Source organism: Lampris incognitus, chromosome 4, assembly GCF_029633865.1.
Source record: "Lampris incognitus isolate fLamInc1 chromosome 4, fLamInc1.hap2, whole genome shotgun sequence".
Classification (NCBI taxonomy): domain Eukaryota; kingdom Metazoa; phylum Chordata; class Actinopteri; order Lampriformes; family Lampridae; genus Lampris; species Lampris incognitus.
The window spans coordinates 55597494-55614838 of NC_079214.1; the positions used below are offsets into that span (position 1 = coordinate 55597494).

At 42.4% G+C, this 17345-nt stretch overlaps 1 protein-coding gene across 2 annotated transcripts in view; it reads left to right on the plus strand.

The window, feature by feature from the left end:
- slc12a4 (solute carrier family 12 member 4) overlaps positions 1-16800 on the plus strand; it is a 35271-nt gene extending 18471 nt beyond the window's left edge. For both annotated transcript variants that reach the window (XM_056279232.1, XM_056279233.1), the window contains 17 exons: positions 1-210; positions 875-1039; positions 1605-1703; positions 1820-1877; positions 2218-2392; positions 2869-2987; positions 3127-3225; positions 4538-4657; positions 6135-6239; positions 6640-6808; positions 7363-7558; positions 9586-9755; positions 9968-10099; positions 11719-11826; positions 13661-13848; positions 14390-14523; positions 14697-16800. The exon at positions 1-210 is cut by the window's left edge and continues 5 nt beyond it. In XM_056279232.1, the coding sequence (XP_056135207.1) occupies positions 1-210; positions 875-1039; positions 1605-1703; positions 1820-1877; positions 2218-2392; positions 2869-2987; positions 3127-3225; positions 4538-4657; positions 6135-6239; positions 6640-6808; positions 7363-7558; positions 9586-9755; positions 9968-10099; positions 11719-11826; positions 13661-13848; positions 14390-14523; positions 14697-14788 (2339 nt within the window). In that variant the 3' untranslated portion in view covers positions 14789-16800. The remainder of the gene's footprint in view (positions 211-874; positions 1040-1604; positions 1704-1819; positions 1878-2217; positions 2393-2868; positions 2988-3126; positions 3226-4537; positions 4658-6134; positions 6240-6639; positions 6809-7362; positions 7559-9585; positions 9756-9967; positions 10100-11718; positions 11827-13660; positions 13849-14389; positions 14524-14696) is intronic.
- The last annotated feature ends 545 nt before the right edge of the window (positions 16801-17345 follow it).

A 17345-nucleotide genomic window follows, 5' to 3' on the forward strand; every position in this document is an offset into this window, starting at 1 on the left:
GCATGCTGGGCAACAGGACGCTGGTGAGAGATCTCTTTGACGTGTGCGCCAAGACGGTGGTGGAGGGCAATAAAACCGTCCCGAGTCAGCTGTGGAGCAACTTCTGCACGCCAGGCAACATGAGCAGTGCTCAGTGTGACGACTACTTCAGCCAAAACAATGTGACAGAGATACAGGGCATCCCCGGTCTTGCCAGTGGTATTATTAGAGGTAAATATTGACCACTGCATAGTGATTCAAATAAAAGATTTGAGATTTTGTCAGATTTTATTTGCTTTGAGATCAATAACCTGTCACGTTCTGGCAACCACATTTGTCTCCGCAGATATTTGCAGTATCTAGTTTTAGAATGGCGGCATGGTGGCGCAGTGGTTAGCACGGTCGCCTCGCAGCAAGAAGGTCCTGGGTTTGAGCCCCGGGGTAGTCCAACCTTGGTGGGTCATCCCGGGTCATCCTCTGTGTGGAGTTTGCATGTTCTCCCCGTGTCTGCGTGGGAGTATGACTAGATGTGTGTGTGTGTGTCAGCCCTGTGATGGCCTTTCGGCCTGTCCAGGGTGTCTCCCCGCCTGCCACCCAGTGACTACCGGGATAGGCTTCAGCATCCCCGCGACCCTGAGAGCAGGATAAGCAGTGAAGATAATGGATGGATGGATGGATGGCTGGATAGTTTTAGAATGCAACCCGGCTCGCTCATTGTATTGTATGGTAGTATTTAAAAGTATTCTTACAAAGTGATTGAATGCACAACATACGTATATATATATATATATATATATATATATATATATAATGACACAAATAAGATGCGAGCCTGTGAGTATGAATCGAGTCATCTTTTTTCACTTGTGCTTTAAATCTCTGTCTTCTGGGTAAGAAAACATGTGGGGCGACTACATGCAGAAAGGGGAGATCCTCGAGAAGGCGGGGCTGCCGTCAGTTGATATCCACGGAGCTATGGAGAGCTTTGGCCTGTACGTGTCAGCAGACATCGCCACGTCTTTCACTCTCCTGGTGGGGATCTTCTTCCCATCCGCCACAGGTACGGCAGAACCTCAACCCCGACCCTGCGGGCCTGTCTCATCAAGGCAGTATCATAAACCTGCCAACTGAATTTAAATGATGTGTAAAATATCATATTCTGGTTTGCGGTTTACATCAATTTTCAAATCAAACAACTATAATATACTAAAGCTGAGAAAACAGGAGTGAGGAGGGGTCAGGGGTGTAAAAATATGTTTGTTAATCCTTTAAATTGGGATACCAACCAATGTGATAGAAATAGAATATGACACAGTGATGAAAACAGTATTATTGAGTTAGCATTCACATGAAAACAGCATGGGCCCTGTATTCACCAATTTGTTATTTTCTGCATGCATTATCTAATAGAGAGGCATGTAAAGAAAAGAAAAACTCTAATTAGAGCATATGGTTGTGATATTGACGAGTGGCTAATTACAGTATATTTTGGAAACATGCAAATGGACTGCTTTGTATGCAACTTTAGCCTGTTTTCAGTCCATTTCCTAAACTGGTCAGTAGGAGACGTAATTTAGCAGCTCTGACTCGTCCATTAGTCTCTTCCTATGTTCATTTCCTTGCAGGTATCATGGCGGGTTCCAACAGGTCTGGTGATCTACGGGACGCTCAGAGGTCCATCCCTGTGGGAACCATTTTGGCTATTACTACTACTTCACTTGTTTGTATCCTTTGTTTTTAAGGGTGCATGCAATAACAGTGAGACTTGGTACTCTGCTACATGACAGCAGATTTTACACAGCTTTATGACCCTTGAAGCTCCTTGACCTCTAATATTCAGATTTCAGTTCTGTCATTCTGTTTGGGGCCTGTATTGAGGGAGTAGTCCTGAGGGACAAGTAAGTTTACCCATAGCACATTGGAAGCCAGTGGTGTTAGTGTCAACACAATTGGCCACAAACATATATAGATAGATAGATAGATAGATAGATAGATAGATAGATAGATAGATAGATAGATAGATATAGATATAGCTATATATAGCTATATATATATATTATATAAACTATGTTATATATAATAACTATATAAATATAAATTGTGTGTGTGTGTGTGTGTGTGTGTGTGTATATATATATATATAATTATAATGTAATATATGTATATAATTTATCATAACCGATAAGTTTACTACATTGATAAACGGACAAAACTTTTGTGTCTTGTCCGTACCTTCAGATTTGGGGATGCAGTCAGTAGGAACCTAGTTGTGGGGACTCTTGCCTGGCCCTCCCCTTGGGTCATCGTCATTGGCTCCTTTTTCTCCACCATCGGGGCAGGCCTCCAGTCCCTGACAGGCGCACCCCGTCTCCTACAGGCTATTGCCAAAGACAACATCATTCCCTTCCTCAGGGTAGGGAGATATACCTGTCAGTCACACGTTTTGATCGAACATAACACCTCCCATTTTTTAGGAGCCGTTTTGGATATGAATACTTTGACATTTGGCAGTATCTCGCTGCCATGTAAATATACCTGTCAGTCATCCATTTTGGAGCACCATGACACCTCCCCTTTTTAGATGTGGTCAGACATGTGAATAGATTAACATTTCACAGTATCTATCTCATGGTCATGCATGAAACACCGCCAGAGGCTTGTCGGACATAGTCAAACGAGGCAGTTCCCTCGTTGTTTGTCTCCATTGTTTATTGGCTTCATTAAGTCTGTTAATTTGAATAGTAAATGCGATTTCCAAAGAAAATTAGCATTGAGCTACTGTGTTGGGTACTATTTGTTTTTGCTCATTTGAAATGGATCCTGAATAAAACATGATTTGCATTCCTTTACGGGAGTTTGTCCATACTTGTTTTGTCGGTCCTGAACCAGGTGTTTGGTCACGGCAAAGCCAACGGAGAGCCCACATGGGCACTGCTGTTGACTGGCCTCATAGCTGAGCTGGGTATCCTTATTGCATCACTGGATATGGTGGCACCTATCCTTTCTATGTGAGTTACACATGCATGCCTGCACGCACACAGTAATGGTAATGACTTTTCTGTTTTATTGCCCAGCTCGGGGCAGATATATTATGAAAAAAATGTTTACTCCGATGTTGCTGTAATCATACTGGTGTATATTCAACAGGTTCTTCCTGATGTGCTATCTCTTTGTGAACTTAGCGTGTGCAGTGCAGACTCTGCTACGCACACCCAACTGGAGGCCCAGATTCAGATATTACCACTGGTGAGTACCAGTGTAATGGCGAGCACTACTTTGGTTATGTGCATGGTTATGCAAAGCAAAAGGGATGCATGAACGGGTAAGAGACAACATCAGAGTCTCTCATTGTAAAATGGAGTCAAGTCCATTTTAAGTGCAAAATCCTGGTTTGACATTACTTTAACAATATTGGCTTTTTAAAAAAAAAAAAAAAAGCTTTACCCCTTTTTCACCCCAATTGTACCCGGCCAATTATCCCACTCTTCCGAGCCGTCCCGGTTGCTGCTCCACCCCCTTTTCCAATCCGGGGAGGGCTGCAGACTACCACATGCCTCCTTCGATACATGTGGAGTCGCCAGCCGCTTCTTTTCACCTGACAGTGAGGGGTTTTGCCAGGGGGACATAGCGCGTGAGAGGATCACACTATTCCCCCCAGTTCCCCATCCCCCCCCGAATAGGTGCCACGACCGACCAGAGGAGGCGCTAGTGCAGCGACTAGGACAAATACCCACATCTGGCTCCCCACCCGCAGACACGGCCAATTGTGTCTGTAGGGACGCCCGACCACGCTGGCGGTAACACGGGGATTCGAACCGGAGATCCCCGTGTTGGTAGGCAACGGAATAGACCGCTATGCTACCCGGTGCCCCCCACTGTTGGCTTTTTTAAAAGAAAAAGAAAGTCTTATGTCTGTCTCTCAAATAAAAATTCATCATGAAATTGTCATGACACACTGGCCTGTGGTACACTGACAGTATGTGTGCATGTATGTAAACACTAACATTTGAATGCTCGGGAGCCTAGGGAATTATTCAGCTTTAACGTTGTATGTAGGGGCAGATTATAACCTATTCTAAACAAACCGTTCAGTTTCTCCCTGGGGAATATGAATTGAAACAGAATTGTTTCTTCCTCTGAAACCTTATTTTCAGGTTGGCCTGACACACATGGTCTTTCTCAGCCAGGCCATGGTCCAGGTCTACCAGTAAAGCACATTCACACTTGGATGATTTTAGGTACAAGCTGCTTCCACTGCGGGTCACTGAGCAGCTCTCTTTGTATAATTGTGGGTTAGATATATTTCACCTCAGCAACACATTTTGAGGGGGGGGGGTGTTATTCATTCACTTTCTCCACTAAGCTGGACCACGTACTTAAAACCAGTGAACCCCCATTTTTCTAACCCTGAGGCTACACCCAGTGGGATGTGCTATCCCAAAAAGTGTATGTGTGTGTGTGTGTGTGTGAATGTGTGTGTGTTATATAAATATATATATAAATAATATTGGGGTACACAATCCTAAGGATAGGGTTTATGTTTGTGTCCCTGCCATAGGGCTCTGTCCTTCCTGGGCATGAGCATGTGCCTGGCTCTGATGTTCATCTCTTCCTGGTACTACGCTATCGTGGCCATGGCCATCGCTGGCATGATCTACAAGTACATTGAGTACCAGGGGTAAGTCTGGAGACTGGCCTTCCATTGCTCTGTTCTACACTATTATACTTTACCTCCTAATGTCACTGGAGCTCGCTGGGTAGTGTGGTTGGTTAGATAGATAGGGACTCGGAGGAGGTCTGGCTCCTAGACGTGCGGTACGCAGGCCCACTGATGTGTGGAAATTCCCTGATGCACATGAACCAGCCCCCCAGCTATGGGTTAAATAGTACCACTGCCTAGTGGTTATCCCAGGAGAGGAATAGGCTACGGGAGTAAACGCCTACAGAAAATCAACGTCTACAGTGCTGTTGTTTTTCTTGCTCTTTTGTACCTGTCTAAGTGGGAGAGTACTGCTGGCGTTGTGTGTGGCTGCTGCTTCTCCCTCTCGTAGCCCCCCTTCCCATCCACCCCTGTATGTCTGTGTTATGTTCATCTGTTGTCTTCTTTCACCACCGTTTATTGTAAAGCAACTTTGAGTGTTCGAAAAGCGCTATATAAGTTTGATTTTATTATTATTATTATTATTATTATTTATTATATTAGTTCCTGCTTGCACATCTATATCTTGGCTTTTACGTGTGTGTGTGTGTGTGTGTGTGTGTGTGTGTGTGTGTGTGTGTGTGTGTGTGTGTGTTTTAGTGGAGTTCGTTTACGTGATGTCTGTCTCTTGTCTCTGTTGTTCTTGCTCGCTCTCTCTCTCTCTCTCTCTCTCTCTCTTTCTGTCGCTCGCTCTCTCTCTCTCGCTCTCTCTCTCTCTCTTTCTGTCACTCTCGCTCTCTCTCTCTGCCCCTCTCTCTGCTTCTCAGTTCAATTCAATTCAATTCAATCCAATATTTGCGTTATTGGCATGCCTTCCTTTTTTGTACATTTTGCCAAAGCATGTTAAACAACAACACAACACAACAATGATTATAATAACAGCAACAACAACAATGATTATGATCTCATACAACAATAGCAATAGGTGCCTCTCTCTCTCTCTCTCTCTCTCTCTCTCTCTCTCTGCCTCTCTCTCTCTCTCTCTCTCTCTCTCTCTCTCTCTCTGCCTCTCTCTCTCTCTCTCTCTCTCTCTCTCTCTCTGCCCCTCTCTCTGCCTCTCTCTTTCTCTTTGCCCCTGTCTCTGCCTCTCTCTCTCTCTCTCTCTCTCTCTCTCTCTCTCTCTCTCTCTCTCTCTCTCTCTGCCTCTCTCTCTCTCTCTCTCTCTCTCTCTCTCTCTCTCTCTCTCTCTCTCTCTCTCTCTCTCTCTCTCTCTCTCTCTGCCCCTCTCTCTGCCTCTCTCTCTCTGCCGTTTTCTCTCTCTCTCTCTGCCTCTCTCTCTCTCTGCCGCTCTCTCACACTCTTTCTACTTCTCTCTCTCTCTCTCTCTCTCTCATTTCTCTTTAATTGTGTGTTTATTTGTACGGGGTTGCAGGGCAGAGTGTGGTGGCAGACATGTACCAACACTAACCTCTCATCTCCATGTTGTTCTGTCTTGATGTTTCATGTGAAACGACAGAGCAGAAAAGGAGTGGGGAGATGGGATTCGAGGCTTGTCCCTGAGTGCTGCTCGTTATGCCCTGCTCAGGCTCGAAGTTGGGCCCCCTCACACAAAGAACTGGAGGTACAACTACGATAACGTTTTCTGAAAGTCTCCTCACACACATTCTGTACTCAGCATGATGTCTTTGGCTTCACGCGGAGCTATCCACAAGGCCTCATTGTTGCTTTGGTGGACAGTGTGTTGGTATATGTAAAGGCTCTTTCATTTGTGTGTTTAGTTGTGAAGAATGCAAATAACTACTCAGTTTGCGCAACCCCGACACCTGTTCATGTCTGCTTTGTTTACAAGTGTGACATGCAGTTGAACTTATTTCAAGGTGTATTTAGAAGTACCACACTGTCGTTTCTTGTATCAAAAGCTCAAACAATACATTTTAGAGTGAATGTATGTCAAAAAAGACGGAGCGTGGGTACTCTCTAAATAGGTGCTAACCGCCTGTCTCTCTCCCCATGTGCTTAAGACCTCAGCTGTTGGTGCTGCTAAAGCTGGACGAGGACCTCCATGTCAAGTACCCTCGCCTGCTGACATTTGCCTCGCAGTTGAAAGCAGGGAAAGGTCTGACCATAGTGGGCTCTGTCATCCAGGGCAACTTCCTAGAGAGCTATGGAGAGACCCAGGCTGCTGAACAGGTAGACACTGGAAGGGTTCACTGCACTTTGCTGTAACTATACCAATAGTTAGAATCAGTTTTATGCTGTCAAACAGACGGTTCAGGGTACCACAGGTTGGACTTAATAGGATGCTGAACTCATTCATTCCTTATCCCTTAAATTAAGGTACTCAACAAAAAGTTGCACTTACATTAATTAGTTCAAGGGCAAGTGAAAGTAGCTGGGAAATCCATGTCAATGGTGCAAATGGATATAGGCCTTGTGCAATAAGGGCCAGTGTGCAACTGGAATGAATATCTGTGTATGTCTGACACTGAATGGTTGTCGATGACATGCATGGCCACTATTTGTATTGTTATATTTGAATGTATCAATGTATGTCTGTTCGCCTATATCTGAAATTATGCTTGTTGATGCAAGACAAATTTCAGAGCGATCTGACAAAGTGTAGTTCAGTCTAATCTACGCTAGCTAGCTAGTTGGCTAGCTATTTGTTTCTATTTGAATTCATAGTTTACTCAGTTACTTTTTTTATCTTACTTCTTGTGTTTATCCATCCTTTACCTCATTAGGCCATTAAGAACATGATGGAGATTGAGCGGGTTAAGGGTTTTTGCCAGGTAGTGGTTGCATCTAAGGTGCGGGAGGGCATTGCCCATCTGATCCAGTCCTGTGGCCTGGGGGGCATGAAGCACAACACAGTGGTGATGGGCTGGCCATATGGCTGGAGACAGAGCGAGGACCCTCGCGCATGGAAGACCTTTATCAGTAAGCCTCTATCTTTACAAATACAAGATGTGTTTGAGTCCAATCTGGTCTAATTGTGATATGAAATCCTTGTTGAGAGAGCTTTGATACAAGGACTGGAACCATATGACAGAGAAAGGTAAACTATATATGTATATTTAATGTATAGAATGTGTTTACTGTGGTGCTTTAAATGGTAGAGTAGAAATTTGCACCTTTTTTAATTTTACCGAATAAGGTTTGATTTTCTCTGTTATTTCTCAATTAATTAAGAGAAAAATTTCTGCAAAGATTTTGTTAACATAAAACAGCTATTTATTATATTTATGCAACAATCAGCTTCATCAAAGTGTCTTCTTTGGTAAGAAGAGCAGTTTTTGTCTAAATAATGATTTGATGCTTTTCTTTTTCCAAACGAGTGTTAAAAGCACAAAGAGCTACATGTCTTTGGTAAAGCGTTTGTCACTATATTCATGATAGTAAATTAAGGCACATTTGAATTTTAAATGGTCTCATTGAATATTTCACGCTATTTTCACACTATCCATTCAGCAACAGAGGGTCCCTAAATTATGGAAACGTTCCACAATTGGACCAGTTGCCAAGACTAAAACCCCTGTGACATTAAATGACTATAGGCCAGTAGCGTTGACTTCTGTAATCGTGAAGATATTTGAGAAGCTCATTAAAAATTAGGTATTATTGCAGGTGGAGAAATCCCTTGATCCACTGCAATTTGCATACAGGCCCGATAGGGGTGTAAAAGATGCCATGATAACACTTTTAAATTTTCTGTACCGTCATCTTGAGGGGACAAATACTCATGCCAGGCTGTTGTTTATAGATTTCTCCTCAGCCTTTAACACAATCCAGCCACATCTGTTAGCAGATAATTCATCTTTTCAAACTGGATCTTAATCTAGTTGGCTGGATACTGGACCTCTTGACTGATAGGTCCCAGTGTGTGAGGGTTAATGGCTGCTTTTCCAATCAGCTGTACTCTTCAACCGGTTCCCCTCAGGCCTGTTGCCTCCCCCCATTACTCTACATCTTGTACACTAATGACTGTTGCAGCAACCATACCAATAGACACGAATTCAATTTGTGGATGATTCAGTGACTGTAAGTCTTCTCGAAGGGGAGGAGGAACAACACGGACCTGTGGTTGAGGATTTTGTGTCTTGATGTGATGAGTCCTTTCTCCACCTAAATGTGTCTAAAACTAAAGACATGATAATCAGTTTTAGAAAGACTCCTCCTAGTCCTGTACCAACCAGCATTAAAGGTGCTGACATTGAGCTTGTGGACAGCTACAAATATCTGGGGGTTGTTCTCGACAAAAAATTGTGCTTTGAAACATGTGTTCCTTCCACATCACAGAAGGTCCAACAAAGACTTTTTTTCCCTGAGGAACATGTGGACATTTAATGTCTCCTCTCAGATGATGACTCTCTTTTATACAAGTTTTATTGAAACAGTTTTAATGTACTGTATTGTGGCTTGGTTTGGTAACTTGACTCTGGCCAATAAAAGATGGCTTGATAGACTCATCAAATGGGCTAGCAAGATTTCAGGGAGGAGCCAAGCCCAGCTTACTGACCTTTATAATAGGAGGGTGTTCAGGAAGGCTACTTCCCTTCTGGAGTGCGAAGGTTACCCCCTTCAGCCAGAGTTTGAGCTGTTACCTTCAGGTCGTCGGTTGAGGATGCCCTGTATTAGGACTGAGAGATACAAGGCTTCCTTTATCCCCACTGCCATCCAGCTATTAAATAGTAGATAGTATTCATCTGTTGTCTGCAGCTCACTAGTTTCCTTGGTCTGTATATTTTATATTTTTTATATTTTATATTTGATCTACTTTGGTTGTCCTTGCCCACTATGTCCTGTTGTCAATTCCGCCTTGGTGTTTGTATGTTTTGTCTTTGTGTGAGAGTTTTTATACTGGCTGCATACTAATTTCCCTGCAGGGGATGATAAAGATACTTTGACTTTGACTTTGGCTAAAGGTAAAGGGTAAATGGTGGCCGTCTGTTTTCATTCCCACCCAGACACGGTGCGCTGCACCACAGCCGCCCACCTGGCCCTGATGGTGCCCAAGAACGTTTCCTTTTACCCCAGTAACCACGAGCGCTTCACAGACGGCCACATCGACGTGTGGTGGATTGTCCATGATGGCGGCATGCTGATGCTTCTGCCTTTTCTGCTCAAACAGCATAAAGTGAGTAGAAAGAATTCATATTTCATGAAGGGTTTTTTTTAAATCCCAAATAATTCATTTCTTCTCTTTCAGAGGAGGGTATTTCATATATTTGACTATGTTCATGTCTATTTGTGTTTTATTTATACATGAATTTCCAACAAAAATATCCAGCATTGTTAGAATCAAATATGAATTTACACAGGATGTTATTTCATTTGGGTGTGTTTCAGGTCTGGAAGAAGTGCAAGATGCGCATCTTCACGGTGGCCCAGATGGACGACAACAGCATCCAAATGAAAAAGGACCTGGCCACGTTCCTCTACCAGCTGAGAATAGAGGCTGAAGTGGAAGTGGTGGAGATGGTGAGAGATCCTGTTGTGCGAGCACAAAAGCTACTAGCAAAAGTCAAGACTCTGCCAAGTTAATCATTTCAAGGTCAAGTTTAGCTCGCAACTGATGTGACACAAGATTAATCATCCCATGTTTTTATTTAAAACTAAGCCCTAAACCGACATCATAACTGATGAATCATATTTCATGGCAACAGGAAATATTTCCAGAGGAAATTAAGTGCTCTAAATGAGTGCGCCCCATTTTATCTCATCTCATTCTATAGTAGAGATCAAGTCAAGGTTTGTTTAAGGTGCATTATCACCAGTGAGGATCTTAAACACGCCTCTCAATCAAAAGACAATGAGGGTGAAACGATGCAAAGGTTAGATGGTGCAATACAGGAATCAAGAATCAGGGGACACTTTATTTGTCATTTTATTCCGTGTACATGAAATGAAATGAAATATCGTTTCCCCCATCCCACAGCAGTGCAACACAAAGACAAAAACACATATCCCAAAGCTACAAGAACTACAAGAACACACATATCCAAACTAACACATTTATCCAAACTAACACGTATATCCAAACTAAACAAAACAAGTCACTGTCCAATAGAACAAATGCCAGCCAGGATGACTGTCGGAACTGCCGGTCTGCATGGGCTAGCAGTTAGCTTAGCCTGCCCTGCTTCCACGTCCTATCAGACCACCCTCGATGCTTCCTCTTCAGACACAGGCAAGGCTGTGGTCCCTGGGCCCACCAGACACGGTAGACCAGGCTCCCTCAGCCAATCCAACAACAGCCCTCCCGGCCAGATAACCTCGACACTCCTCCCCGCACTCCACATGACGAAACTAAAAACCGTCAACGCTAGGCGAGGCCGCCGTCAGTCCACCCCCAGTGTTGTCGATACTGCCGGTCTGCATGGGCTAGCAGTTAGCTTAGCCTGCCTCGCTTCCGCGTCCTGTCAGACCGCCCTCGATGTTACCACTTCGGGCGCAGATCCAGGCAGGGCTGTGGTCCCTGGGCCCACAGGAAACAGCAGACCAAGCTCTCCCAGCCATCAAAGAAAGACAAACTTAGACGCAGACGTGGACAAAGACACTGCATGGATGGTACTGGGTGAGGCCGCCGCAAACTTGAATTTGCGTCACCATCTTCCCATACCGGTACTGGGTCAGGCCGCTGCAAACGTGAATTTGTGCGCCATCAAATACAAATACAAAGGAAGAGAAAATATGAATGCAATACTAAAATATAGAAACAATAATTGCATAACAAAATGAAATACATAAAATTAAAATAAAAAGTCCCAGTATTATGAATGCAATAAAATGGCATCTTAGTACACAAACCTTCTGGGGTCGCGTATGTTTGGCTGGTCCAACAACTAACAATTCAGCTTTAGCAGCATTTAAAAGTAGGAAGTCCCCATTCATCCATTGTTTGATTTCCCTCCAGCATGCTCCTTACAATAAAACTTGGGAGGTGTCGTTTGGCTTTACAGAGCAGTAATGTGACTATCGATAGATAAATAGACATTGCAGCATTTTTTCATTCCTTCCAGTGCCGTGTGCCAAAGGTAGCAGTGAATCATTGAAAGCCTAACAGGAAGATTTATAGGTACATGTTGTTGGGGTTTCAGCACGACAGTGACATCTCGGCGTACACATATGAGCGGACCCTGATGATGGAGCAGAGGTCCCAGATGCTGAGGCAAATGAGACTCTCCAGCGCGGAAAGAGACAGAGAGGTATGTTTATGACAAATGTTCTCTGTAATGATTTGGTCTGGCCTGCGTTTATTCACAAGCATTCATTTCATGACATCGCCCCCAAGTATTTGAGGTTTAAGACCTCAAAGTTGGTGTGTGTAGCACTAGTGTGTGGAACTTCACAGGAAACAGATCATTAAGCCTCCTGTTTGTATAATCAAAGTATGGCATGTAAACTTTGTGCATCTTAGAAGTATCCCAAATGTTGGCGTTTTGGTTCAAAATGTGTTTATACGGATTACACCTTAGTTCTTATTTGGCCCTGATGTGGGAAGATGAAAACCGAATTTGTACCGCCATACGTCATGGTTGATGAATCATCTTCCCTCAGAAAACTGTTATGCTGAAAGGTGAAAGCAAACCGTCAAAAAAAATAAATTATATCAGCTGTGACAATCCAGGGAAAATAAATTGTGTTCAGCCACTGTGTTGCCTGCAACTTTTTTTTCAACAAATATGTAGATTTTTTATTATTTAATTTCTTCTAACTGATACGTTTATGTGGATTTGTTCATGATTCATATCCTCGGGGGCAACAAATCAGCTGACTAAACTCAAAGATATTTCTTGTGGAAAAAAAACAACAACAGTACAGATAGTCTGGCGGCCTGTCCAGGGTGTCTCCCCGCCTGCCGCCCAATGACTGCTGGGATAGGCTCCAGCATCCCCGCGACCCTGAGAGCAGGATAAGCGGTTCGGGAAATGGATGGATTGGAGTACAGATATTAAATCACTTTTTAGTGATTGTATAGATTTTATCTGAGGGTAATTTCAAAACAATGTCGCCCAAGTCCAACTCTGCCTCCATCACCTCATATGGGATACTGACATCATTTGTTACAATCTGCCCTTTGTGACCTGGTGTTGTGTTGGTGCCTGATATTGTCCTCTGATGTATTTCCAATCGAGGGTTATAAATCAGTGGCTCTCAATCAGGTCCTCAGGTACCACCAGCACGTTTGTTCCAAATATTCCAGCCTCCAATCAGTGAAGTTTTAGACCTGGAACAACAGGTCAATGCAGTGAACTACCTGGTAGAATAGCAAACCGGCACCACCGGCGGTACCCAGGGACCCGAATGAGAACAGCTGTTATAAATTAACATATGTTGTGAATTAAGGCACGCGTTAAGTATTGTTAAATTGTACGTGATCATAGGCAAACAAGAATATTTTTGTCTTTATCCATGCTAAATAATCCAGCTAAGAAAATCAAAGAAAGTTGAATCAGTTCATCCGGATAGAACGTTTATTGACAGATACATTTCATCACCCAACTAAGTGACCTGTTCGGTCTAAACTGAAGAGGTCGCCATCTTACAATGCTGTGATTGCAAACGTTCCCAAACCCTCTGTGAAGAGTACACATGGCCATTGTAACTCCAGTTAATGCGGATTCAACTTTCTTTATTGGTCCTAATTACTAGACAATGTTGCTTTAACTTTGCAAATTCCATTACCGGTTGCTCATGTTAGCGAGCCAGGAATTTAGCAACTCTTGCAATTGGCACACTGATTTAATAAATGAGAGTAAGGTATTTATTAATGTATATTGTAATGTATTATGCATTCATGTATATTATATATTAATCTATATTGTATATTGCAAATTCCATTACCGGTTGCTCATGTTAGCGAGCCAGGAATTTAGCAATTCTTACAATTGGCACACTGATTTAATAAATGAGAGTAAGGTATTTATTAATGTATATTGTAATGTATTATGCATTCATGTATATTATATATTAATCTATATTGTATATTGCAACATTGATATAAATGCAGCCTCATCCCAATTCCTTTGAATCCTGTAGGCCCAGTTAGTGAAGGACAGGCACTCCATAGTGCGGATGGGCAGTCTATACTCTGATGAGGAAGAGGAGGTCGTGGAGACTCCCCCAGAGAAGGTCCAGATGACTTGGACCAGAGAAAAGTGTGAGGCCGAGAGGAGGAACAGGAACAATGTGCCAGAGAACTTCAGAGAACTCATAAGCCTCAAACCGTGAGTTGGATTCTGTTCAGCCAGTATGGGTCTTATCATTTGTTGTGACATTGCCACGTACAACAATTTGTTCTGTTGTGTCCTCTGCTTAACTTGTACAACCTTTTTTTAATTGCACAACATCTATGACTCTCAGACAGTGGGTGTAAAGAATTCATTGGCATTTGGCGTTAAACTACATCCACCTCAAGTCAAGTCAAGCTCATTTGTGTAGTCCATCATCATAGTTGGGGTCTCAAAGTACTTCACATTCAAACAACTAAAAACAGGCAAATGACAGTGGATGACGATTAATGCAATAAATGATGAATGGGGGAGACAATGCAGTAATATATTTAGATATAAAACACTTAAAAAGTACTAAATGACAACACTAAGTGATAATAAAGCGAGGCAAAAGAAGAAAAGTCGACGTTGGGACAGCACTGCAAACAAGCATGCCAAGTGTCCTTCCCAAACTTTGCCACAAAGCACGACAAATCGAGTGTTCATTGTTAAATCTGGCCTTCTCTTTGTATATCTTTCTTCTGCCATCCTCCAGGGACCAGTCCAATGTGCGACGGATGCACACCGCTGTGAAACTGAATGAGGTAATAGTCAACAGGTCCCATGAGGCACGGTTAGTGTTACTCAACATGCCTGGGCCACCTAGAAACACAGACGGCGATGAGAACTGTATCCTTTGCTATGCTTTTTTCAACAAATATTCAGTATCTCGCATCTTATGTGTTGTAATCATCCACACTGCACTGGGCTTAAAAAGCCAAAGTCGCTTTTAGAGAATCTACATTTTGAAAATTGTACCTGCTGTCATTTGAAAGGCTCTACCTCCTTAACCTATGTCTTAGATATGGAGTTCCTGGAGGTGTTGACTGAGGGCTTAGAACGAGTGCTGCTGGTGAGAGGGGGAGGTCGGGAGGTCATCACTATCTACTCCTGACCAATCAGAAGCCACTACATGCCTTTTTGACTCAACAACACACATTCCACCCCTGGCCACAGGGAGCTTTACCAGCTTGGCTTACCGACAGCTCTGGGCACAGATTTAAAGAGGGGTCTGGCAATGGACTCGCGGACACCTCCAACTCCTCCGATCATAAGGGACGCCCGCCCTCCCATTTCGTTACCCTGCTGACCTTGAAGGATAATTCTGGCTTTTTACAACCTGGGTCTTATTTTCATAGTTTTTTTTGCCATTTGACACCATTGTGAAGCTATATCCAGTGGTGCCCCTGTATTCAAGCTCTCCCAAATGATGTGAGTGAAATGATATGAAATTATATTACAGTTAACATGGATGATGGCAAAAACAAGAACAACGCCCAGGTGGTAGAAAACCGGAATAACCCTTTAACGCCACCAAACCCATACCTAAACTTAACCATGAGGTGGGAGGAGCTGAGGTGTCTGTGAGTCTGCCGCCAAATTGTTTTGCAGATGTAATTTAAAAACGAAGTAAAGACTATTCTAGATTTTATTCTGTTATTGTAGATTATTGATACCCATTAGGGTACCATCTATCAACACATCTATGCCAATCTTTACGCAGACAACCGAAAGCTCTTTTTTTATTTTATTTTTTTTACAGTGTTTTAACATCAACACCTATAGAAATTTCATCAAAACCTATAGACATTTGTGTTAATCTGTCACTTTTTTTTGCAGTGTTATTTGTTGCTCACATAAATGCTGCTCAATACACGATTAACCTGCAAACCGCTATAACTTGCCAGACAGGTCGAACCTGGGCAATGCACTACTGCAACTCGCACATGGCGTTTCAAATTAAGAACCTAAAACAGCTACTTGGTAGTGAAAAACACAGTTTTATATTTATTTTATTATTTATTGATCCAGTTTTATTTTTTTCCCCAGTGAGGTAGCAGAGAACATGTTTGTAGATAATGAACAAACGGTATAAATTGGTTTCTGCTCTGTAGGTGGCACAGAATCCAGTTTGTAAATTTGGATGCCAGAAATCCTGAAATATTTTTTTTAAAGGTTTATAATTTATGGCTGTTTTATATTGGATATGGATTTGTATTGTGGATAAGACAGAAATCTGTGCATGAATAATTGTTACAGTTTTTAGAGATTTTACAGTTTTTTTCAAAAGTTGCTGTGACGGGCTTGTGAAGCACCCACCAGGCCATTTTGCAGTGATACAAACAACATGTGTTTTTTTTTTTTTTTTCCTGTAGCGTGAAAGCCACAGACAGGCCAAAAGTATTTTGTATAAGTGAATAAAACAACAACGAAGGCTGCCAGACTGTTCCAAGATTCCTTTGTTCAGAGCGAAAACTTCCATTGCAGTTGTCTCCGTAAAAAGGAAACGTATGGAAATGAGACCCAAGGGGAACATTTTTTTTGGATTAGATCATACTTAAAACACATTATGCTAGTCAAAAGGGACAAAAAATAAAAAGCAAGGCATCTGAAATAGAAAATAACTGAATATAATGTCTTTGAAGTTTTTCAAAAAGGCTAATTAATGGGAGGCGATAATGTGCATAGGCCATCAACAGAACACCAGACACACTCAGAATTCTCCCTGGGTAACAGGAAGCACATAAAACAAAACCCTCACCAAAACTGTGCTAATTTCTTGCTTTAATTAAAGTTAAACCGTGTGAAGCTATTTGGCAACTGTGCTCACGCTTTCCTCTCCAGCACGATAAAAAGCATAACACAGTCAATCAAAACTGCTTTGCTTACTTAAAAATCTTTAATGGATATTTTATCAACAACCAACTGGCATTGTTATGATCAGTTATAAATATATATAAGTAAGGCACCTTTCAGAAGACCGGCATGTGCTGGTATGTGCACACCTGTGTAACAAGTGAGGACAATCCGGTGATTTAAAGCGATTTAGATTAGATTATTTTATCACATACACTACCGTTCAAAAGTTTGGGATCACCCAAACAATTTTGTGTTTTCCATGAAAAGTCACACTTATTCACCACCATATGTTGTGAAATGAATAGAAAATAGAGTCAAGACATTGACAAGGTTAGAAATAATGATTTGTATTTGAAATAAGATTTTTTTTACATCAAACTTTGCTTTCGTCAAAGAATCCTCCATTTGCAGCAATTACAGCATTGCAGACCTTTGGCATTCTAGCTGTTAATTTGTTGAGGTAATCTGGAGAAATTGCACCCCACGCTTCCAGAAGCAGCTCCCACAAGTTGGATTGGTTGGATGGGCACTTCTTTGAGCAGATTGAGTTTCTGGAGCATCACATTTGTGGGGTCAATTAAACGCTCAAAATGGCCAGAAAAAGAGAACTTTCATCTGAAACTCGACAGTCTATTCTTGTTCTTAGAAATGAAGGCTATTCCATGCGAGAAATTGCTAAGAAATTGAAGATTTCCTACACCGGTGTGTACTACTCCCTTCAGAGGACAGCACAAACAGGCTCTAACCAGAGTAGAAAAAGAAGTGGGAGGCCGCGTTGCACAACTGAACAAGAAGATAAGTACATTAGAGTC